At 36.7% G+C, this 25,387-nt stretch overlaps 2 protein-coding genes, 1 long non-coding RNA gene, 1 other non-coding gene and 1 pseudogene across 6 annotated transcripts; 4 read left to right on the plus strand and 1 right to left on the minus strand.

Moving 5' to 3' along the window:
- The first annotated feature begins 1,127 nt into the window (after nt 1-1,127).
- Nucleotides 1,128-2,104, plus strand: LOC132309890 (protein LEAD-SENSITIVE 1-like; annotated as a pseudogene).
- Nucleotides 2,105-2,254: 150 nt separating this feature from the next.
- LOC132308171 (uncharacterized) lies at nt 2,255-5,584 on the minus strand. 2 transcript variants are annotated; one of them, XM_059806189.1, is made up of 5 exons: nt 5,428-5,584; nt 4,762-4,834; nt 4,373-4,526; nt 3,445-3,486; nt 2,255-3,316 (listed from the first exon to the last, which is right to left on the minus strand). In XM_059806189.1, exons 1-5 carry the CDS (start codon nt 5,511-5,513, stop codon nt 2,442-2,444), a joined length of 1,230 nt encoding a protein of 409 aa, XP_059662172.1. In that variant the 5' UTR covers nt 5,514-5,584; the 3' UTR covers nt 2,255-2,441. The 2 variants fall into 2 exon arrangements, with proteins under 2 accessions (XP_059662172.1, XP_059662173.1); XM_059806190.1 differs by lacking the exon at nt 3,445-3,486.
- Nucleotides 5,585-5,719: 135 nt separating this feature from the next.
- On the plus strand, nt 5,720-10,496 carry LOC132308172 (thioredoxin-like protein YLS8). Of its 2 annotated transcripts, none has more exons than XM_059806191.1 (3): nt 5,720-5,826; nt 7,035-7,168; nt 10,027-10,496. In XM_059806191.1, the coding sequence occupies exons 2-3, from the start codon at nt 7,049-7,051 to the stop codon at nt 10,333-10,335; spliced, it is 429 nt and encodes a 142-aa protein (XP_059662174.1). In that variant the 5' UTR covers nt 5,720-5,826; nt 7,035-7,048; the 3' UTR covers nt 10,336-10,496. The 2 variants fall into 2 exon arrangements, with proteins under 2 accessions (XP_059662174.1, XP_059662175.1); XM_059806192.1 differs by having other exon boundaries at nt 5,760-5,904.
- Nucleotides 6,628-6,746, plus strand: LOC132310940 (U6atac minor spliceosomal RNA). Its single transcript, XR_009482770.1, has one exon. It is a non-coding gene; the product is annotated as a U6atac minor spliceosomal RNA (small nuclear RNA).
- Nucleotides 10,497-11,067: 571 nt separating the features above from the next.
- LOC132308173 (uncharacterized) lies at nt 11,068-24,256 on the plus strand. The gene is made up of 4 exons (XR_009482393.1): nt 11,068-11,331; nt 22,460-23,589; nt 23,731-24,098; nt 24,192-24,256. It is a non-coding gene; the product is annotated as an uncharacterized LOC132308173 (long non-coding RNA).
- The last annotated feature ends 1,131 nt before the right edge of the window (nt 24,257-25,387 follow it).

A 25,387-nucleotide genomic window follows, 5' to 3' on the forward strand; every position in this document is an offset into this window, starting at 1 on the left:
AAGTTTATATCTACATATTATTGTGTCTTTACCCTACTTTTTAAGGTTTTAATAGTTACACATTGCTGCGGTAACGAACTCAAATGGATGAATAACGCTATCCCTCCAACAAATGTGGTGTTCTATGTGATTTTGATGCCCATCATTGCAAGTCAGAGATCTCAATCACAACTAGTAACTTTTTTTCATGATTTTTTTTTTAGTATAAATCTATCAACATAATGCAAAATAAGTAAGGGAAAACGGAAATCAGGTAATAGATTAAAAAAAAAAAAAAAAAAAAAAAAAAAGAAGTGAAAAAACACATTGAACATTCCAATTCTAGGTGTATAGATAAGAAATAGCAAATCTTGAATCCACCTAAGTAGAGTGAAAAACAGAGGCCAAATGAAGATAGTAGTGTTGTTTTTGTTCATTACAACATTCAAATTAGGGATTCATAAAATGGGTAGAGAGAAAAAATACTACGTAGTTGATTACATAGAGACCGTGATGAGAGTAAGTGAAAGCAGCTCGCCAAGTGTAGATATGGTCGCCTGCTACGATCTCGCTTTTTTTTTTAACTCTGTGGGAGAGCAGACCCATCTCTGTGTGTGTGTGTCTCTCTCTCTACCTCCTCACTCAAGACTTTGGAATATGAAAGTTTAGAGACGCGTGATATTTAAAGACACTGGCTAAACTTACTAATTAATCTTGTAACGATATGCATTGCTCCTAACAATCATCTACAGTAAATATTTTTCCAAAAGCAAATTGGATGTTTTCAAGGACTGATGTCACATAACTACACCATTGTTTTCATTCCGGTGGCATCAAGTAATGCTGATTGTACTAAAGTTGCAAATTCTGGTTGTGCAACAGCAAAGGTGATGACAGGTCTCACTGTGTGAGATGGGAAGAAATTCCAAAGAAGGGCTTTGAAAAGCAGTTGGGATTTTGAAATATTGGAAGAAGGGACTTGGCTTTTCTAGCAAAGAAATTTTAGATACATTGTCAATTTGTCACTTTTGAGGTTGCTTTTGTGCACTAAATTCTATTCTGTAACCATTGAAGTCTAGGTTGCTGTTATATAACTATACTTGCTAATCTCATTGACATCCAAGACCTGTATATATCATACATTGTTAATGATTCCTTCATTCACCCTTTTGACACTTGGGAACACTCATGCAGGCATCTATGTGGGTGGAAACAAAGTTGTTCATTTTACTTGCGAGCAAAATATCAGTTCAAGTTGGGGCTCATCTCTCAGCTCCTCCGATTCCAGTTCAGAGTCTGCTTTTGACTTCTCTGCTTCAGGTTCAAAGGTCCTAGCAACTTGTCCAACTTTTCCCGACTGTGGTTTTCAGCAACCTAAGAGTGGGGTAAGGCTCTCTTGCTTGGATTGTTTCCTTGGTTATGGATCCTTGTATCGCTTTGAATATGGAGTCACCCCAACAATGTTCCTTCTCATATTCTGAGGTGGCACTTGCACCACTGCCAAATCTGACCCACCAAAGGAAGTGGTCTATAGGGCCATGTACCCGCTTCGAAATGGATTTGGAAACTAAGACACATTTAATAATAACTGCGAGGATTTTGCTTTGTACTGCAAAACAGGTCTACTGATTCTTGAGCAAACAGCTCCCGGAAGAAGTGGTCAAGCAGCATGGAGCACCATCGGCTGCCCTTCTTTCTTATCTCCTGAAGAAGTTTATGTCGAGTAGTCCTGTTGGTCTGGGTACAGCAACAGCCTTTATGTGTTGTATGAACAGATATGCTGCAGATGTTGGGGTTCGAACTGGTGTTATTAAGGTTTCAGTGGAAGGCATAGGTTTGTTCCGTGGTCAGAAGGGACCAAAGGAATTTGCTGAAGACGGTGAAAGCTGTGAATAACAGGTTGCGATTATTCCAACTGTTATTCCAACTAGGATGTATTCTCTCTGGTCACTGATGTCAATTCATTTACAGAACCTGAACAATGTTCCATTACCTCTGGAGTGTCTTATGTTTGCTATTGAATTCTGTACACGGTAAATATAAGAATTGACAAGATTTCTCACTCTAATTCTTTTTGTAAGGCTCAGAAAACATAGAGCAATTGGGTTAGTACTCTGTTATTATGATTGTGGTTTTAGAATGTATATGTTACCATTCCATTGCTATCTTAATCGTACCAAACTATATAAATCTGTCAGGGTAGTAGACGTTATATAGCCTATGATCTTCAGGAAAGATGGGGGCCAAAGATGACATAGAAGTTATATATTTCAACTAAAGAAATATTACATTACTTGGCATTCATCACATGTAAATGGAAATGATTCCTTTGCATTTTTGTTTGCATCCAAAATGGGTATATTTAACCAGAAGCAATGGCAGAAAGTGGATTTTCATTTTGTTAACTTGAAAAAAAGAAAAAGCAGGGAAATGGATACAAAATCACAAGATATGGCAGCTCACTAAATCTCCTCAATCATAACCTTGCTCATACTTGTTTTGTTCTCCATTTTCAAAGCACCACCCTTATTGCCTCCATAATCCATTGCTGAACCCTTCTCTGCCTTTATTATAGCTCCCAAGGAAGCCCAAGCTGCCGCTGGCTGCTCATGGACCCAACACATCATAAAAAATGTCTTCCTCTCAGCAAGTTTGAGCTTACTCCTTATTTCCACTCTTTTTGACTTTCTTGGTTTCTCCAACTTCAGTTCCCTCTCTGCAGCCTGAATCAGCCTCTGCAGATCACAGAGCAAGCAAACTAAAGCACAGCCCCCAAGGTAGAGCAGGCTTACGACATCATCGAGAAGACCAAGGCCAAACTGCAAGCCACCCATGTGTCTGTAATCAGGAGAGCAAGTTTGCTCCAAGCAATAAGACATAGCTTCCATCACAGTTTCTGGCTGCCCACCTAGTCCCAAGACAGTCGATATACTCAAAATGACCATGGCTGAGCCTATGGCATCTGACAACCAATCCCCATTGTAGAGGCGAAGGGTGAAACAGTAACTATATATCATGTCAACTAGGTGAATGGCTAATAGCGGGGATGGCTCAGTTGAGCTAAGCTTGCTAACTGGGGGTAGTGGGATTTCAGGGCCAGGTGGAATGTCGCGTGATTGACTTCCTGTATCATCTTGCTTTGATATCACTGTTTCTTGTTTGATAAGTGGTTGGACGAGTTGGGTTCCATCCAGGCTGAGAGAGATTGTTCTAGCAGAGGGTTTCAACCACCATGGATCCCACGGCTCTATAAACTTACTCAGCTCCCCGGAAATCAGAGCTCTTTGGAGACGTTTCTTTTGTTCAGCAGATAAATCATCATAATTGAGTTGATCTCCTGAAAGAAGGGATGAGCAAATCAACTTAGATTAGCCAGAGCAATAAAATGGAGACCAGAGAACACTTGTCCCAGACACCAGTTCTGTAGTAGTACCTCAAAATTAAAGAAAGGGGGACAGAATATACCAGACAAAAACTTTTGGATAGTCTCCTCTGACAAAGTTGCATCTGACAATTTTTTTTTAAAAAAATACACAGCTAAGCAAACTTTTTGATGGAAAAAATTGACAAGATTAGCAGAAAATGGAATTCTACGAATCACATTATAGCTAGTACAACCTCATAACATGATTATCAAAAAAATATATCAATCAAAAGCAAATACTAGAGCACAACTTTGATATAAAAGCTTGTTGAAAAAGAGAGTTTAAATGAAAGCTTCGTAAACACTTGTTCTCTAATAAAGCAAATAATAGAATGATAACTAACCAAAAGTGTTACCACTAATGTTGCTCTACAATTTTATAATGAGCACAAGATTCATCAAGTTTCATTAGGGACCATTCTTTCAATAGACAGCTCTTCTGACTTCTTGTGGAACCTACATTTCTTTGTTATAATTTCCTAGCACTCATCCATATATCCTTGTCTATACTGCACTCGGTTTCTTTAGACAGGCAGGTGGAGGTAGGGTGAAGACTTTATTCAACCTCCCACCAGATCTCGAATCAAAGAATATAGTATTACTAACAAGTATTTCCAACTAAGCTATCTAGCATCTTCTCCTCATCTCCCAGACAAGTGTCTGTTGCCTGTCAATTTGCCCAGTCTTCTGTAATATAAAAAAATTAAATTAAACTCATGTGATTAGATTTTCCTTCTGCACTTAAAGAAACTACTCAACTATTTCACTTTCCTTATGTGTCCTAGAGTTGGTCTTTGTGAACTAGATATCCTAGAAATGGGTGCACACCTGATGAGTTTATGTTTGTATACACCTTTCTATTTATTCTATTTTTCTAGAAATCATTTACGATACCTAAGTTAAGACATAACAAGCTTCAGCAACATATATTTTAGAGAAGTAAAGTAAGGACAAATAGTAATAACATACCATCCTCATTCATGATATCCATTTCCTCTTCTGAATGAAATCTTTTGAGTATGTCCAGCATTTTTTGTTTAGTTCCGTCATCAGGTTGCAACCGCTGCAGCTCCTCCACTACATTCTCTCTCATGAAGGATTCAGTGCAGTAAAGGCTATGAGACTGCAACAACATACCAATAGAAAGTCAGAAAGCAGAACATATATCAATATCCACTGAATCTGAATACACTGTCACAGAAGGGAAAGCTTCATTCATGACTGATAAAGCAAAAAAGGTAAGAACTATGAAGCACGTATGACATATGATGATATATGCCTTCTCGGCAGCATAAGATCCTTGAGAAAGTCATTTATTTAGAATCCTTGCAATGAGTTTCGCCTGAATTTGTGATTACCTTGTAACAGTTAAGGGAACAATACCGGCTGTTACATCTAGGGCAAGTATATTGTGAAAATTGCTTTTGACATCTGCATAAAAAATTCAGCAAATTTAAGAAACAGAACAGAGAGGTTCCTTCTGTAGAGTGAGAATATTAATGAAACAAGCCAGAGAAAAACTGTACAGAAAATCAAAATTTTAAACCTCATTAATATAGTGAGAGCATGCTAAATACATGACAAATGAGTTCTAAGAACCTAGAAAATATACAGGATTTAACAAATGTATTTAAATATCTTTATATTTATATATACACAGTTCAAGCATGGTTAACTAAACAACCTATAATTTCTACTTCAGGATACTCTTTTCCTTCTGGGTGGTAATCATTGATCTTTTCGTCAATTCTTCGTTATTGAAATTTCACAAGAGAACAACAAAAATCAAACCTTCAGCAGAAGCGTTCTACAACTATAGTCACAGTTTTTTAAGCTAAAACAATAAAACTAAAATACAACAATTAACTGGCAGCTAATTATAGACATGAAAATTTAGTAACAATTATAGAAATTAAACTATTTTAATGAAATGAATTAAACACAATTATATTGGTTTTGATTGAACAGATCGATGATAAAAAAATAAAAAAATTATTATTATTATTAAGAAGCGAAGGACATACACCCGGCAGATTATATGCGACGACGACGATGGATTCATTTGGGACGAAGAAGATGGTGTCTCAGAGGTAATGATTGTCTCCGCCATCACCAAAAAAAAAAAAAAATTCAGATACACATGAGTGAATCAAACGGTTGCTAGGGTTCGTATTAGGGAATGCAGATATGTAGTTATTTAAAATAATGGGCAAATATGTAATTATTTAAAATAATGGGCAAATATGTAATTATTTAAAATAATGGGCAAATATGTAATTTTCAAAACTAATGGGCCAAAAGAGAAAATCAATGGAAAGGGCTTAAAAGTCCGTCTTTTTCAGCCAGACAGTGCCGTCTTGGCGATACAAACGCACGCAATCCTAAGGGGAAGAAGGCACTGTTACACCTAGACTATTGTTCAGGTATTTTTCATCTTCTGAGTTTTTAGGGTTAGGGTTTTTCTCCTTTCTCTTTCTGATTTCCTCTCTGCTTAAGCTAGGGTATGATTGTTCTATCTATACTCTTTATTCTCTCTTTAATCTGATTATTATTTATTGGCTGTGAATTTGCATCCATGTATATACGTATGTAATTCGATGGTTTTTGAACAAATTTCCATCTCCATGAACGAAAGCTTCATCTCTGTGGTACATCATCTGGAGACTTTTAAATGTTTTTTTCACGAATTTTGCAATTACAACCCTTCAAATTGCAAGTATAAAACCTATATAAACCAAAATTCTTTTATCAATATATTATCAAATAAGATAAAATTACCAACATCATACTCAAGAAAGTGTACATACGAAATGAAAAATGGTGGATTGATCGAATGAGTAATTTCCTTTTTTATTTATATACGAATCAGCAACATCATCAATGGTATTTTGGATAAATTGATAAGTGGATCCATAGATGAGAAGTGTCAAAAGTTGGATAACAAAAATGATGGGTGTCTTTTTTTTGTAGAAAAATCACGAAGAGGTCCTTCGACTAGCAAGAGCAACCATGCTAGAAATCTATACTAGTTTTGCATTCATATGCACAAGATGTAGAAGGATAGAGTATACAATACCCTTGGGTACTTACAAATGGTACCTCAACCAATGGATGGTCATCAATTTGCCTTGATAAGAGAGAAACAGGGAGTTTTCAAGAAAAAAGTATGTTTGTCCATTGGTTGGGGGTAACACATAATACCTCTGGGTATTGTTTACTTTCTTGTGTAGGAAGGAGAGATGGTTGTTATCTCCTCTGACAGTGATGGGAACAGATTTCGGACTTACCTGTTAACACATCCGGTTAAGGCTAACCATTTTGGTGGATCTCTATCCCAATTTAAAACTTATCGAAAAGGTGCATAAGGTATCCACTCATGCCAGTGAAATTTTCGACTAATAATTATTGCATCATGTAATTTAGATGTCTCTCCCTTATTTAGTAACTTAACTGAAAAAATATTATGATTTATTTTCTTTTGCCTTTCACTAATTTAGAATATCATCTATGATAGTCTTGAGAAAAATATTATATAAGGAGCCTCCTTGCAATGATTGCTTTCTGAATCATTTTTTTGTTTCTTCTTGTTTTGTTTTGTTTTGTTTTTTTTTTTTTTTTCCTGTATACATAGAAGAAAGAGGGGGAATGTCGTACTTGCTGCCACATCTGCACTCAGGATGGGCTGTAGATCAGGCCATCCTCGCTGAAGAAGAGCGTCTAGTTGTCATTCGATTTGGCCATGATTGGGACGAAACATGCATGCAGGTATACTCATATAAATAAATAAATATAGTATAAATAAATATATATATATATATATATATATATATATATATATATATATATATATCTTTATTCTTTGCCAGAATTGATCTCTTTATTATGATTCTGATTTATTATTATTTTATTATATTTTGCTTTTCCTGCATTAACTTGTTTTTTCTTGTTGTATATGTTATTGTTATTTACTGAAACATGATTCTCTCAATTTCTCGTGTTCTGCTTTTAAGTTCTGTCTTTTCTTTTTTCTTTTTTCTTTTTTTTGTTTTAAAAAAAATAAAAAATAAAAATTATAATTTGTTTCTGGGTTCGCTTAATCAAAATTTGGCTTGTCTTATTCTATATGCCATTTTGTTATTGTTTGATAAAATTGAGAAATAAATACTGAAAATGTTAATAGCTGTCCAGAAAATCATGATTATGTCCAAGAAATGTTAGTATCCGATAAAGTGTCCTCCTCTTAGATGGTAGATGCGCCATGTAAAACATCTTTGAATAATTTTGGCTGCTTAGGTTGATTCTGGCTCAGTGGATTATTGACAATGTATTGCACATTGTGTGACAGATTCGTGTTGAACTTGAAATAGTAAGTTAATTTAGTGTTATTGAACATATTTAATATTAGAATTAATGTTATTCTACAAATCTTAATACTTAATTAGGTAATCAAACCTTTGGGAAAAGAAAAGGTTATCAAACTCATATTTGCCACAACTTGTATTTACCTTAATGCGCATTAGGATGGTGTCTCAAAAATATGGTTAGCAGGAAAGAAGACTGAAATATAACAGCTTGCTAGTTGATGTGATTGCTTTATAACTTTTTTCCCCCTCTTCAAGATGATATGATTTGCATCGTTAACCATACTTATTCCCTTTAGATGCGATGTCAATACTTTATAGAAGTGGTCTTGTAGTTTTGACAAGCATATTATTTATTCAAGTAAAATTGGTAAGCTCATTTGATTATAATGACACTTAGAAACGTAATATGATTATTCTTCTTTCTGGAGGAAATTTTCATGATCTATTTTATATAATGAGTATGTGAATGGCTGAAATAAATTCAACAAATGATATTTTCTTAAATCCATCCCAACACCCTGCTTTAGGGGATTAGTATTTACTATTTAATAACCATTACTTCCTTTTTGTCTGAAAATTTCAGTAATCTAAGGATGGTTTAGGAATGCTCTAATGAGAGATTTTTTATACTCTTAAGGATTGTTTTGGAATGCTCTCAAACCATATTCGTCGGCATAAAATTAGTGCCTTTGAATTAGAAATTGGAGAAAAATAAGTTTAAAGTTTGACTCTTTATTTTATTTTTATTTATTTTTATTTTATTTTTTTTATTTTTTTTATTCAGTTCTAATTTTAAATAATTAATTTTTATTTTTATTTATTTATTTTTTTCATAATTGGTACTCACACAAACATGCCTCCACTAAGGCTTGAACCTTTAACCTCCCTTTAGAAAGTAAGGGCCTTATACCGCTAGGCCATCGACCCGTTGGTCAGTTCTAATTTTAAGACGTTGATTATATGCTTCCAAAAACAATGTAAATTACTACATGTTCTTTTAAATAGGGACATTTATTATGGAACACTTGAAAAATGAAAGGGACTTTTATTTTTGGGACGGAATTAATAATATCAGTACTTTAGTTCTAGAATGTGTCAACAAAGCCGTAATTCTTCTTTTTTATTTCTCTGTGTTTTTCCCCCTCTAATTCTATCTTTTGATAAATTTCTCTCTCCCTTTTTTTTTTCAAAAAAAAAAAAATATTTACAAAGGGTTTTAGAAATTTTACGTCATCTCTCTCTCTCTCTCTCCTTTTTCTTTGTTTAGGATTTTGATTACAAAAACTTTGTAAAGGGAGTTTAGAAATTCTACTCTAGTCCTCTCTCTCTCTCTCTCTCTTCTTAAATGAGAGAATTATTGTTATCACTCTAGTTATTTAGATTTGTGGATTTTGAATCTAAGGTTGATGAAAATAATATTAGTCTTAGGATATATATCATATACAGTGTTGTTAAAGGTTCGGTGTCAGCTCGAATTCGAGCCTCAGAGCAGTCACATTGTGAAATACCAAAAGTTAGGCTTGTCTCAAGTCCTCCTCCTCCAAGAACTTCTTGTGACGGTACCAAGAAGTGGGTAAAGTCCCTTATTTACCGTGCCCTCGTCATGTCTGTCTTAGTTTTTAGGATTTCTCGCATCTCTATATTCATGTCATTTTGAATTTGTGTCTGTTTTTCTTTGCTTTATAAAAGTGGTATAGCTGGTTTTGTTGACAGTATTTTTTAGATGAAAAAATGGCAAGCTCATTTGATTATAATGATACTGGGAAACATTTTTAAAAAGTATGCAAATGGCATAAATAAGGTTAAAAGGTGTTTCCCCCTCCTAAAATCCATCTATACTCTCCCTTATTGGATTAGAATTGAGTGTGTAATGATTAAATCTTTTTGATTCTTATAAATAGGATGCATATGTGTCATGATTCTTCTTTCATGGTCTTCTATGTCAGAATATTAGCACGACACTAGGAGGTGTGATTGGGGAAGTAGCATTACCAGGCCTCAATACTGGGATAGGTTACTGATAAAAATAGATTCATTTAGGAGGGTTTTTTTCATTATTATTTTTTTGAAATTTACTGGAAGATGGACTTTTGGATAGTAGATGCTGTAATTGCTATTTGCTGCCTTGACAATTTGCAACTTACCTGTGTCATATTATATGTATATGCATATGAAATCTATCTGAAAAGCATACAATTGATGTTGATAGGTATTTGCTGTGATTTTGTGAATCTAATTTATTTGTTTTGTGGTTTATAGATGGATGAAGTGCTGGCTTCGGTTGCTGAGACCATAAAGAACTTTGCTGTGATATACCTGGTGGACATCACAGAGGTGCCCGACTTCAATACAATGTATGAGCTGTACGACCCATCTACCGTCATGTTCTTTTTCAGGAACAAACACATAATGATCGATCTTGGCACCGGAAACAACAATAAGATCAACTGGGCAATGAAGGACAAGCAGGAGTTTATTGACATTGTTGAAACAATCTATCGAGGGGCTAGGAAGGGTCGTGGGCTGGTAATTGCCCCCAAAGACTATTCCACCAAGTACCGTTACTGAGCCCTCTCAGGACGATTTGTGGACTTGATTTCTAAACAACCCATTATGCAACTTGTGTGCTAAGCACCTGCAGTTTGGAACTTTATGACTCATAACTGACTTTGATGAATTGGCTTGTTATTATATTTCTAATACAATCATGTTATCGTCACTGTTGATGATGATTGTGGTGTTTAAGATAACCCTAGATGGTTTTGTTGATTTAGGGGGTGATATGATTTCTCAATAATAACAATGTTATTGCCATGTCATTATTATAGATGAAGGTTATGGTGTGTCTATAAGAGGGGTTTTAAAGGTACATTGTCAATCGTCTACAATCCTGTACTCCAAGACTGCAACGCACAACAAAAACAGTAAAGAGCAGATCGCCCGAGCCGCCGAGAGTGGCAATTCGTGTTGCCTTCTAAGCACACGCACATAAATACAACAAACGACAGTTAAACCAGGTCAACATTTGTGGGGGCTAAACATAACTAAAGATTTGTGGGGACTAAACGCAACTAAACTACCGTTAGGATCATTTGACCATGACTGGTTTAATTCGATACCTAAGTATTAAATGCTAGGTTTTTGCGTATGGGATGATGCTATAACCTTTTACACGATCATCTGTTACTATTTTAAGAGAGAATAGAAAACATTATATATTCTCGAAAGAGTGAGTGAAAATCATAAGACATCCATACATGAATTGTTAAGAATCAAAAAATATTTGATGTGTCTTCTGTATCGTGTATCGGGACATCAGAATTTTTCGTACCTTTTGTGTGTATCGGTCTTCAGAAATACCAAATAACTAAAAATATTCTTCATTCTAAAAAAGCTAAAAATAAAAACAATTAGTGGGTTCAATTTTTTTTCCAAGGAGAGAGTAAAGTGCCTCGGCCACCAAACAAGAATGACATACAGTTGAGAAACATAAATTTGACCCCTTATTCGGTGTGATTGGCCCTAGCCCACCGGCGGTTGCTCTTCTACCGGCGGCTCATTCAGGTCCATTTTCTACTCTCACTTCCTCTCTCCTCTCCTTCAACCCTTTCCTCGTTATTACAGTAGAACAACTTCATTTATTTGAACGTTAATGCATGTGTTGTGAAATTAATTTACGTAGTAGTATGAGGACATCAATCCCATGTCCTGTAGGTCTCTCATCCCTTCTTTTTCTCATTTCATTATTGTCAAATCAACTAGGAGTTCTTGAAAACGCACACATGGATTGGAAATTTTTCTATGTTGTTCGTCATCGCATCTGATTGTTTAAATAGTCTAATATGATTATCATAGCTCTGTATTTGCTGTTGGAAATTTTCTGCTGGATACTTGAATTGAATTAGTCTATCTGCTATTTGTTTTCTTGTTGCCTGAACTATCTTTTATTGTACTATGTTGCGGTTTTTGTTTGGTATTTAGTATTTACTTTTATTTGTTTGTTATTAGGAAAATCAGTAATGTCTGTTCTAGGGTTGGGGTTGAACCTTGATGACAACGGGGTAAACCTTGATGACAACACCCCTCTTTGGAAGTATGTTAAAAAGTTGGATAGAGTTGGAGGAGGGTGTGGAATTATACAACTATAATGGAATTATTTTCAGTTGACTTTCAAGTGATCATACTATAGGGTGAAAGTATCACGACCCTAAAGTGATACCAATTCAAAATAAAATTCGGCATGACCTCTACTAAGAAGGATCCTACCACAACCTGTTGAAATGGATAAAAAAAATGTAATGGCCTCACTTGGCCATAAACTAATCTATCCTGTCCCAACACACAATGCAAACAATATACCAATTCCCAAAATAACTATATACATATAATCAGAGTCCCTTCCCTCCAATTCCTTCAATAAAAAAAATATGGAAGTGCCAGTCCACTACTTAGTCCCATACTCCTTTACAAGGAACAAAATCTAATTACATCAATTTACAGTCTATGAAATACAACTGAAATCAAAAGTCCATAATTTACAACATTATAAAAATTATACTAAAGTTTTACAGAATAGTCAAAATTTACATTTACAAAATATTAAAGTTGTAAAAAAAAAATAGCAAAATATAAATTTCCAATCCCGTCTAAACTTGTGGTGGATGGTCATTCGCCACCTCCTTTTCGTGTCCTGAAAAATATTAATAATAAGGGGTGAACAAAATTGCTCAGTAGGTGGTGCCTAAGACACCTCTTGTGACCCCGTGAATCCAAACAATGAATAGGAATAAAGGATGGGGGTCATGCTATGCCGGGAAAGAATACAACATTAATTCCAATTTTCAAAAAAAAACAATGCCGTGCCATGATATGCGATGCCATATATGTCGCTCCTCACTTTCAAAATCCAAATCCATCACTTTTCAAACTGTTAATATAACCCGTCCGTTAGTGACTCCGCAGCGACATGAGAGAAGGATTAGCTACTGTCCCTAACCCTTGGTACCCCCGCGGCGTCATTTGGGGCCCAGATAGCTCAACCACGCTAAGGTGTTTTCCCTTGTTCCCTCTAGGTTACATTAACACACCGGCCCTTTGGTGACTCCGTGGCGACCGAGTTTTCTCAAAACCATTTAATCAATATTTCTTCCCAAAAATCCCCCCCCCCCCCCCCCCCCCCCCCCCCCTTCCCTTCTTTTCTCAAAACATTTCCCATCCTTCATGCCCCATGACATGCATGTATGTCTCATGCCTTCAATACCATGGAAACAAGATATTTTCGAGTAACATAATTAATCATTCTTTGCCAAAATTTTCAAAGAAAACACATATAGTTATATACATCATTTTTAGCACAATTCATAACATGATAGACATAGGAAATCAACATTTAAGCATGCTTTTCATACAAATCAACATGTATATATAGAATCATGAACTTTATCTATTATTGCAAGATCATTCTAGGATAATTATCATCAATTAGACAAATTCACAACAATTACATGAAATTAACTCACAAAGGAACAAGAAAATGTGGGTTAGAGACCCATACCTCAATTTTATACAAAACCCTCAATTTGTGCCCTAGATCCCAATTCTCCTAGAGTGCACCAAACACCAAATTGCTCCGATTAACTTAAAGATCTCGTCGTGGGCTTCAATTTGCCGCAAACGGCACTTAAAAACATAAGTATTGAAGGAGAAATCTAAACTTGAAGTTTTGATAGAAAATGAAAAAGAAAAAAAAGCAAGAACAGTGAGGTGAGGGAGAGACCAACAGGAGAGAGAAGGTGAAGGAGGAAATGAGACCAAAAATAGGTCTCTTAGCCTTTTTGTGTGGTAATGGTGGGTCCCGCCTATTTTAATTTTATTTCCCTTTTATTTTTGGTTTCTTTCTACACCACATAAATACTTGTACACATTAAATAATGTACAACCTTATACAACACATTAAACAAGATAAATATGATGAAAATGAACCCAACCAAAATACCCGTATGCAACAATTCCGGTAACGGATCCCACACTGAGCCGTCCGGCCCGAAAAACAGAAAAAATGTAGAAATGGTCACCCTGGCATTTCAAAGAGTCCTGGACTCAATGCAATGTCCTAAACAACTCTAGGACACAACTGGCACACTCCGCAGTGTCTGGTACGCAAGAAGGTAAAAGACAAAATTGCCCTTGCAACGACAAAAATTTTCGAAAAAATGAAAAATGGCGAAAAATGGAAATATCACAATCTACCCTCCTTATAGAGATTTCTTCCTCGAAATCTACCTTCCTTAAGAAAAAGGCCCACAGCCACACTCTTCAAGAACACCTCACAAAACCCTGAGACTATGAACCTACCGACATTATTGCCTTCGACACCGGATGTCACCAGGCAATCACACACCACTACTACTAAAACCCAAAGCGGATACCCATCTCTCCCTTTATCATAACAGAAGACCAATTAGACTTTGCGTCTGGCTCAAAACGGACATCAGCCTACTCGACACATTCACAAAAGGCTCCAAGGCCCGAGAAAAGAACAGTCATCAGACCACCGAATAATACAACATCCAACCTCAACTCATTCTTCAAAGGACACACAAAATCCCAATTTTATACATCCCCATCAGACCAAGCACTCGGTATCTAACACGTAGCTACATCATCACATAACCGCACCAACATCTACTAATCGCACTATACGACAACCATTACACCCACAACTTCAAGACGATTAAACAATGAATCCCCCAATAACTGCATAAACATTAGTCACCAAATCAGTAAAGCGCACTATGCTGCACCCAGGGCACAAATCCTCAAAACAAGATATTTAATTATCAAATGGATTGGACACTTGGTCCCACCTAACACACCTCGTCACCCGAGACAAACCATCTGAATCCACTCCACCATACTGACACACGCCCAATACTGTACACTCACTATTCGTGACAATTTAAAGCAATCATTGACCTTTAACCCGACATTGTGCTAAAGAGGAATTGATTCAAGAGAAATGGTTGGCCAGGCCATCCTCATCCTCGATCCGGTCTCAGCACAAATGTCATTCTTATCCTCAGGCCCACACCTCAAATATAATCTCACACAGTTCACAAAACAACAATGAGATCCACTCGCTATCAATCCATTACTCTATATAACTTCAACAACTATACAGTCATATACATATTCTTATAATCTCAATCATACCTCAATCATATAACCATAACAAACAAAACGATAAGGCACCAAATGTCTCAATCATCGATTAGCATCAAAGCTTCCTAATCTTCTCACCGTACCCATACCAGGTAAACAATTCCGTAACATCATTCGATTTAATTCTGACTTCATCAAAACACACAATACGACTATCTCATGTCCGAAACCTCAAAACTAAAGTCAATCATTCCCATTATTCTTCAATAAAATCCCACATTAACTTTCTAATTGCATACTCAAGACACTGCTCAAATCAACATCAATAAAAACACCCGAGTACATGACTCATATTACATCACCTAATCATCCTCTAATGTACAGTTCACGACATATCCCCTAGCCACCATTGCTAGTACTAAACATCGGAAACACAACTCCTATTCGGTGACTTGTGCCTCGCATTCTACCAGTTAAAATCACTCTCATAATAAGCACTACAAGAACCCAAGACTCCACCTCCCTCCGTGGAAGTGAGTCAACCCATTCAATCAGGACCTCCACCGATAAACTTTAACAATGCAACAAATCCGACACAGATCCGTCCAACCACGGACGTGCACAACTCCTAAATGGAGGACAAAACTCACGACAAACGACGCCCTGACCAGAACAAACAAAAAGGATAACGAACCCAGCTCTTACAAGAGACTGATGACTCGCACCTAAATGAACCTGAGAATCTATCACACATTACTCATCGTTCGTCCAACCATGGACACCCAATCTCTCTTGAGATGAAATGAACTCCTTATACACAAGGAGAATAACCAACTTGGAATCACATACGAGACCACGAACACCAATCTAAGCGACCTCACCATTAACAGACCGTCCTACACAATCATCACAGAAACCTCACACACACTTCTCCGCAACACTATGCTAACCGAAGCCAAGTAGATAAAAGCACCAACACCCTCAACATACTAACACTAGGAACCATTACTACACGTTGGACACCGCGTCCCATCCTACCCAATAATCTCCCAATGAGAAACTCTATGAAATACAACGATACATGGTCACCCGTTCCACCTCTACCCTTTGAAGGCGACACTGCCTCGATCACCGTGCGCACAAAACCCGTGATCTCAATCACAACGACCCACTGACTCGCCAAAAGAAAAGGGTGCCTATCTGGCAACATCGTCCTCACTAACTCTAGTGACTACACCGCCCACAATTGCTTCAACTGGCACGCCATCCATCACCTACTTGACAACACACAACAAACAACTCGTAATTTCCAAACTGCATTTGGATCATACCTTAAACCATTCTGCTCATCAGAACTAAGCATCACACTATAACACCATAACACCTCTACTGCCACTCATTCCAACCCCAGTTCTATCCTATCGTCCCACCGGACCGTCAAACCACTATTAAAGAATTTTTCCTCGAATATCCTTAAGACAATATCATCGTAACAAAAGAACAAGCATTACTCTCGATACTCCCCATAATGATCACTGCATACTACTAGAAAAGAACCTCAATATGACAATACCATGCTGATAAATCCTCAAAACAAAAATGAGCATAAAGCCCAGAATGCTCAACACCCAACTGTCACCTCAATACCATCAATGATGCCATCAATCATTAACGCTTAACCGACAACTTAATCTACTCCTTCTAAGGCGATCTACGTGCCTAAATGAGAAAACCTTATACTCCAGGTTTAACTTCGCTACCCCCCTTCTTCACTGTTCCTTCGAACACTCTTGGCCTCGACAAAAAATCAAATGGAGCTATCAACTCACCTACAAAATCAACCTCGTCCCAATCACTCCAATCATTAGTTTATCTCTTCGAATCCTTAAACAACTATATAACACAATACTCACTACTTATCACTTCATCCATAAACAACCAAGCACTCCGATGACCCCATACTACCTGCTTTATCGTGCAACCCTGCACTATACAGCTAAAAATGACCACTATACCTCACCTCGAGACCTTCTAGACAGCCGTGCCAACCCAAAACCCCACTCATCGACTGAGCCATGCAACCGACTCACCGAGAATCGATTACCCGTAACATGCTCCTGTAACTATCCTAAATGAGAATCACTCATCGACAAACCAGCCCCTAAAACAGATTCCTTTAAGACCACGAAATGATCTACATCCGACAACCGGTCCTAAATCACCATAGACTTGCAAGATCCAACAAGTTCTCATGAAAATCAAAACCAACACACTTCCTTAAGCCGTTCCAAAATGCTCAAATACACATTTACAATCCTTAGACTACATTTGTGACTCAAACAACCCTCGTCACACCTACTACGACCGGTTCGAAAAGAACCTCCACACCAAACTGTGACTTGAGTCGCAAACACCGACCTCCTAAAGTTATGCCGAAACCCTCACTCGTACACTTGACCTCTACGGTCACCAGAACCATACATCAATACATGAAACTCACACACAACAAGGGCACCTTGCCATGAAAAATGGACCCGTTCTAAAGTCGTGCTCTAAGCACCGCACAAAATGCAACTAAGAAGATCATGATGACTATATGCCAAATAGCTCAATCCACGAGCTAGGAGCCCACGCCATTAGTTCGACAAGAACCAGCACCCAAACAACCCTGGAGTAACCGAGCTCCTCGCCTACTCAAGTCAAAACTTACACAACCCTCAATGCCGTGACAAGTACCCCACCATACTTAGCAACCATCCCAATGGTTAACCGTATAACCACATAAGAATAAAGCCATATACGTATACAAAATGAATGAAACCTATAATACTACACGAAACACGTTGGCATATACCAGGCTCATTACTTGTCACATTAGCATTTAAATTAGAACTGCACACACCGTGCCTACCACTTCTCGTTACCATACTCCTCATACATAATCAACATGCTTTTCTTTCCTTTCACATTTCATTTACATGGTTAGATCATCTAACTATTTCTCATACATGGCTATGTAACACAAATTTTAGCATTTAAACACGTAAGCATTTAGCAATTAGGCATGCCCTCAAAACTGAAAACATATAAGCATGTGATCACGTAAGCAAATGAACAGGTAAGCAAGTAAACAAGTAGGCATGCTTTTCAAACATTTAAACACTTTAACACATAGCACATAATCATGCAATTCAACTTCCCCATGCAATCCCAAGTAGGCCTTTACCCGTCGTCCTATTGGTATTCGAACCATAGCTCTGATACCAAATTTGTCACGACCTTAAAATGATACCAATTCAAAAAAAAATTCGGCATGACCTCTACTAAGAAGGATCCTACCACAACCTGTTGAAATGGATAAAAAAAATGTAATGGCCTCACTTGGCCATAAACTAATCTATCATGTCGCAACGCACAATGCAAACAATATACCAATTCCCAAAATAACTATATACATATAATCAGAGTCCCTTCCCTCCAATTCCTTCAATAAAAAAATGTGGAAGTACTAGTCCACTACTTAGTCTCATACTTCTTTACAAGGAACAAAATCTAATTACATCAATTTACAGTCTATGAAATACAGCTGAAATCAAAAGTCCATAATTTACAACATTATACAAATTATACTAAAGTTTTACAGAATAGTCAAAATTTACATTTATAAAATATTAAAGTTGTAAAACAAAAATAGCAAAATATAAATTTCCAATCCTATCTAAACTTGTGGTGGATGGTCATTCGTCACCTCATTTTCGTGTCCTGAAAAATATTAATAATAAGGGGTGAACAAAATTGCTCAGTAGGTGGTGCCTAAGACACACCTCTTGTGACCCCGTGAATCCAAACAATAAATAGGAATAAAGGATGGGGGTCATGCTATGCCGGGAAATAATAACATTAATTCCAATTTTCAAATAAACAATGCCGTGCCATGATATGCGATGCCATATATGTCGCTCCCCACTTTCAAAATCTAAATTCATCACTTTTCAAACTATCAATATAACCCGTCCGTTGGTGACTCCGCAGCGACACGAGAGAAGGATTGGTTACTGTGCCTGACCCTTGGTACCCCTGCGGCGTCATTTGGGGCCCTGATAGCTCAACCACGCTAGGGTGTTTTCCCTAGTTCCCTCTAGGTTACATTAACACACCGGCCCTTTGTTGACTCCGCGGCGACCGGGTTTTCTCAAAACCATTTAATCAATATTTCTTCCCAAAAATCCCCTTTTTTTATTTTTTATTTTTTATTTTCAAAACATTTCTCGTCCTTCATGCCCCATGACATGCATGTATGTCTCATGCCTTCAATACCATGGAAACATGATATTTTCAAGTAACATAATTAATCATTCTTTGCCAAAATTTTCAAAGAAAACACATATAGTTACATACATCATTTTTAGCACAATTCACAACATGATAGACATAGGAAATCAACATTTAAGCATGCTTTTCATACAAATCAACATGTATATATAGAATCATGAACTTTATCTATTACTGCAAGATCATTCTAGGACAATTATCATCAATTAGACAAATTAACAACAATTACATGAAATTAACTCACAAAGGAACCAGAAAATGTGGGTTAGAGACCCCTACCTCAATTTTCTACAAAACCCCCAATTTGTGCCCTAGATCCCAATTCTCCTAGAGTGCACTAAACACCAAATTGCTTTGATCAACTTAAAGATCTCGTCGTGGGCTTCAATTTGCCTTAAACGGCACTTAAAAACACTAAGGCCTCGTTTGGATTGAGGGAATTGGAGAGAAAAGAAAGGGAAGGATAGGATTAAGTGTGTTTGGTTGGAGGGAATTGAGAAGAAAAGAAATGATTGGGAAGGATTTGGAGGGATAGGCTATCCCTCCAAATCTCTTTAGCACAATAAAAACAAATCCTCTCAAAGTTGAGAAGATTTGAGAGGATTTGAGGGGAAAGGATGACAAAGACAGAATTAACCTTCCAATTTCTATATACAATAGGGCAGCAGCTTCTCTAGTCCTCTTCTCTCGCATCTGCAAGCGCTGCTCCTCTTCTCTTGCGCCGCTCCTCTTCGCTTGCGTTTTCTGTTTAAGTCTCTTCTTCATGTTACTACTACTAAAGAATTAATCCATTGAAAGGCCAAGAAAAGAGATAAGATTGCAATCAGAGATGGGTTTTCTAGGATTTGCCATAACGTGCTTTGATGTTCTTGCTTGGTATTGTATTAACTTCTTCTTCTTCTTCATTCATTTTTTTTTTTTTTTTTTTTTTTTTTTTCACCACAAAATGAGAAAATTTTGGAAGAAATTAGTAATTTTTTTTTTTTTTTTTTTTAATCCTACAAACAAATTAATCTGCTTTTGTTTATCTATATCTATTTTCCTTTCGAAGACCCAAAATTTCATATTAGATGCTCTGTGATCCTCTTGGACTTGATCTGCTGCTCTTTATTTCATTTCAAGTTCATGCTCAGTATTATATATATAATATTGCAAAGTATGTGTGTACAATCAATTTATTATATATATATAATATTGCTGGTATGGTTATTACATCCTTCTTGCTGCAATCAATTTATTTATCCGAGCTTTGTATCTCATTAATTGACTTGCCTTCCAAGCTCTTCAGAGCTTTGCAATGCAGGTTTTTTCAATTTTTTAATTTTTTATGTCCACACGCGAATAGGTTTCTTGTATCAAGAGGCTGCTGTTTATGAAGAGATAGAAAATGTGGTATAAAAATCTTACATACATACATATATTATTTATCAAAATCTACAAAAGGGTAATACAGTAATTTCATTATTATCCTTTCCTTTCTTTTCTCTCCTCTATTTTATTCAAACAAGAATATTATGTTTTCCTTTCTTTTCTCTCCCATCTATCCAAACATTATAGTTATCCTTTCCTTTCTTTTCCTTTCTTTTCTTTTCTTTTCTAATCCTTTCTTTTCTTTTCTCTCCTCCGTATCCAAACGAAGCCTAAGTGTGTTATTTTCAGCGACATGAGAGAAGGTGAGGAGGAAATGAGACCAAAAATAGGTCTCTTAGCCTTTTTGTGTGTTAATGGTGGGTCCCACCTATTTTAATTTTTTTTTTTTTTTTTTTTTTTATAGATTTGTAAAGAGATATTGTTTAGATTCTCATCCATGAGAGGATTATTTTAAGGAATTCTAAAATAATTAGTATCGTAGCTAAATTAAGTAGAACTAACAAGTGTCTATATGATTTGTTTGCAAATATATCTGGTTGGTTATTTTTGTTTGGTTTGGTTTGGTTTGTTTCCTTTGTGGCCGACCAGATTCAGGAATTCAATAAATGCATATGGATTCCTTGTTGTGATCTAGGTGGTGTTTATGATTTTATTAATGGGTCCATTTTTGGTGCTTTGTTAAAAATTCAAGCTAACCGTGAAAATGCATTTGGAGCCTGAGAATGGTCACTTTGTGCAAGTCAGTCCCCAAGGTTATGTATGTCCCTAGTCTACTCTTCTCAGCACCCTGTGTGAACGGAACCAACACTGGCTAGCACTGATGATTCTATTACTCTATTATTTTCAGACAATATGCATTACTCTTTTCTTTTCTTTTCATTTTTTTTTCTTTTTTTTTTGGTAAATAACGATGTGCATCCGTCTCCTTTGGCTCATGTATGCAGTGAGTGGAGGAGTGTGGATGCAGCCAAAATGCTGCGGAAATGTCTTGGAAGGAACAGTATAACTCAGTAGCAAATTTAAAATGCCATTACCTAGTGTAGTTGGAGTTGTGGTGACATGCCTTGGAGTCGTCTGTTAGGTGAGTACTTTTTGAGAGATGGGATAAAAAAATAAAAAAAGAAAGAAAGAGAAAAGAAATGCTTTTAGATTACTACCAAATCTATGAGATGATCTGAGCCTAACCAACGGGTCGGTGGTCTAGCGGTATCAGGCCCTTACTTCCCAAAGGGGGGTCAAGGGTTCAAGCCTCAGTGGAGGCATGTGTGTGTGAGTACCAAATCTGAGCTTTAAAAGACATCAAATCTGAGTCATTTTTAGGGTTCAATTGCTGTTGTGCAAAAAAGTTGCTTGTCGGTGTTTCATCCAACCCTTTGTTGTTTATGGTAAGTAATGAACCAGGAAAAGGAGGCGTCCAATAATTATTTGGGGAATAAAAGAACGCTCGACATGATGTTTACAATAAAGATGGCAAGATAGTCATCAATTGTTGTGATTTATTCAAACAATGGAGTTCTCTGTTCTGTAAGTGGTTTGGTTGTCAAGAAGTTAGGTGAATGATATTTGTGGTCACGTTCATTTAAAAATCTCATGCTGTAAAAGGAGGGCTATGGTTGCAAAATAGTCAGACTTTATAGCATTAAACAAATTTTCTAGATGTGAGGGTGATGGTTTGGTTATCCAAGTGATGGGCATCCATAGTCATTAATTGGAAAGCATCTTTGTATATATAGTATATACATAGATATATATGATCATATGGATTGGAATTTTGGTTGACTCCTGAAGCTAGTTATTCTAAAAAATCTTGTTCCCTTTTGCTGTACAGGGAAAGTTTGAATTTATCATTCTGTAATGGATTCTTCACCCGAAGCAGAATATGCTGCGTTTGAAAAGAAGGTGAAGTGGACTGTTTATATTGACAGCCTCTCACCACAGGTCACTGAAGCTGTTATTAAAACTGCTTTAAATCAGTTTGGAAACGTGACAAATGTTCAGTTCATCCCAAACTACATGAAAACACCGAATATGCCATGTTGTGCTCTGGTAGAGTTGGAAAATGCAAAGCAGGCCAGAGAAATTGTCCTAGAGATGGCCAATTTCTCATTCATGGTGTCTGGGATGCCAAGGCCTGTGGGGGTACGTGCTGCTGAAGTGGAGATGTTTGACGATCGCCTAAGAAGCACGGACACGGATACGGGACACGGATACGACACGACACAGACACGGCGACACGGCAAATCCAAAAAAATTAGGACACGGACACGGCGAATAGTGTATATATATATATATATATCAGCATTAATAATTTAAAAAAAAAATGATATGTTTAGGTTGGAATATATATATATATCACTGATATGTTAGTATATATATATATCAGCATCTTTAGGACACGGACACGGCGAATTGTGGCATCTTTAGGTTAGTATATATATATATATCAACATCTTTAGGGTAGTACAAAACAAAAAATAGAACATATCAGCATTAAAAAAAAAAAAAAAAAAAAAAAAAAAAAAAAAAATTAACATATCAGAATTAAAAATTTAAAAAAAAAAAAAAAAATTCCAGAAAAGTGTGTCCGAGCCGTGTCTGAGCCGTGTCCGAGCTGTCTGAGCCGTGTCCGAGCCGTGTCTGAGCTGTCTGAGCCGTGTCCGTGGCGTGTCCCAGCCGTGTCCGAAAATTAAAAAAAAAAAAAAAAATTTCCAGACACGTTTTTTGGCGTGTCCGACACGTGTCGGGGCATGTCCGACGCGTGTCCGTGTCCGACACGCGTCGGACACGGATTCTTCGCCCATTTTGGAGTGTCCGTGCTTCCTAGACGATCGCCCAAGAAAGCCTGGTAGAAACATACATTGTTGTTGGTTGGACTCGAATGATCCTGACTATGAGGGGGCAAAGAAACTTAAGCATCTGACTAGAAAACATGCTGCTGAAGCTTCATTTCTGCACTAGGTTAACTCTGTTGTTCCTTGAATATCTATTGCATTTCATTTTTTGCTATGACTCTGTGTGTTTTCTTATTTTATATTTTATTTTTATTTGATTTTACGGGAGGCTGTCATGTAATGCTGTTCTTCTCCTTTTCATTTATAGCAACTACTAGCAGAGGAAGAGAATCTGGCAGATAAGCAGGGAAAGCCCCTTAAAGCAAATTATAAGAAGTATGACCTGATTGAGCGTGTGTTAGTTGATGGAACTGTCAACCGGTTGACGGAGCATTATAATGCGAACAACAATTTAGATGCTTGATGGGTCTCTGTTTCTCTTTGTAGATTGTTGGAAGCTGCAAAATTTGTATGGAACTGAGAGGCATGATGGAGACTCGTGTGCTTTAACCAAAGGCTACTTTTCCTTTGTCCAACAATCAAACTTTAGCATGTTAGAAAAATGTTTTCATAATGCATAGTAAGTATCCATCTCAGGAAGCTGGATCGAACAAAGTAAACCGTTTAAAGATGAAGGTTATCTTCTTGAACTCTGGAAGAAAACTTCTACAAAGTATCAATGTTGTGCTGAAAGCAAAAGAGTTTCACTTTGTAGCGTTTTTGTTGCAGGATCTGCTTATGCCCTAATTCCAGCAGCATCTGATTATGGACGTTATTGTAGTTTGAATTTTGAAATCATTGGTGCTGCAACCTTGTAGTGGATGCCATTACCTAAAAGAATTGTCTGGATCTGGAGTTTGCTGGCTGTGTGTTCGGGCTGAGTTTTTCATGTACAGTCCCCCAACTCTTGGGGCCGTCTTCTGGCTCATTTTCTAGTTAGATACTTTTGTATTCCTATGTTGTTTGTATAACCAAGTCAGTTTTCATAGAGTGGATATAGGTTATGCAGGAAGTCTTTTCTCCAAAAAAATAAAATAAATAATAATAAAATGAATAAATAAATAAATAGAATTGCCTAAGAATAACTAATAGCCTAGCCAGCATTTTTTCTAGATTCAATCACCTAAAAGGATGGGCACAGAAACTTGCCACGGGGTTAAAGAAGAAAAATTAACATTGGCCGGGGTTAAAGAAGAAAAATTAACATTGGCTATTTGGTTTGTAACTCTGAAAATAGTTCTTAAGAATTCAGAAAATATAAAATTATTCTCAGAAAATTGTTTCCCTAGTTACAAACCAAGTAAACCTTAGAGGTTAGAGCCTTAAAGATGACTAATTGAACAACTTGCTAAAGGTCTAAAAATTCGAAATGCAATATAGATGTTACAATGTGCACTTATTTGAGCATTTAGGGCTGGAAAATACAAATTATACAGGTGTTAAAAGGTGATGCTTGATAAGAAAATTATTGAAGTGCATCATCTTGAGATGAACACTCTTAAGTTTCTAGTATTTGGTCTTTTACAATGGAGGCACTAAAGTTCTTAATTTACCAAAGCCCTAGTTGTCCAAAGGTGAGGATCTTCAATTACAAATATGCCCTTGTGCTTTTTTAACCCAATTGTATGCAGATAGCATTGGGTTCTTTTTTTAACATGTCTCAATCGGTTTGTGCATAATTTACTAAAATGGGAATAGCAGCACTCATCTCCCTTTGTTGGAGCCTTCAATAGCTGCACTAGTTTGGAAGCCACAAAACTGTCAAAAGTAGCCGCCTTCTTTACACATTCTCCCTTTTTTCAACAATGCTTTTATCACATTCATAGTTAGTAGCATTAGACTATATCAAAAGCTAATTCTAACCTTTATTAAAGTCTCAATTAGGTCTTTATATAGGGCAAAAAATTGAACCTTACAGGGAGAAT

Source organism: Cornus florida, unplaced genomic scaffold (assembly GCF_030987335.1).
Source record: "Cornus florida cultivar Cherokee Brave unplaced genomic scaffold, ASM3098733v1 CherokeeBrave_3.0.0_Hap2_Chr05, whole genome shotgun sequence".
Lineage (NCBI taxonomy): Eukaryota > Viridiplantae > Streptophyta > Magnoliopsida > Cornales > Cornaceae > Cornus > Cornus florida.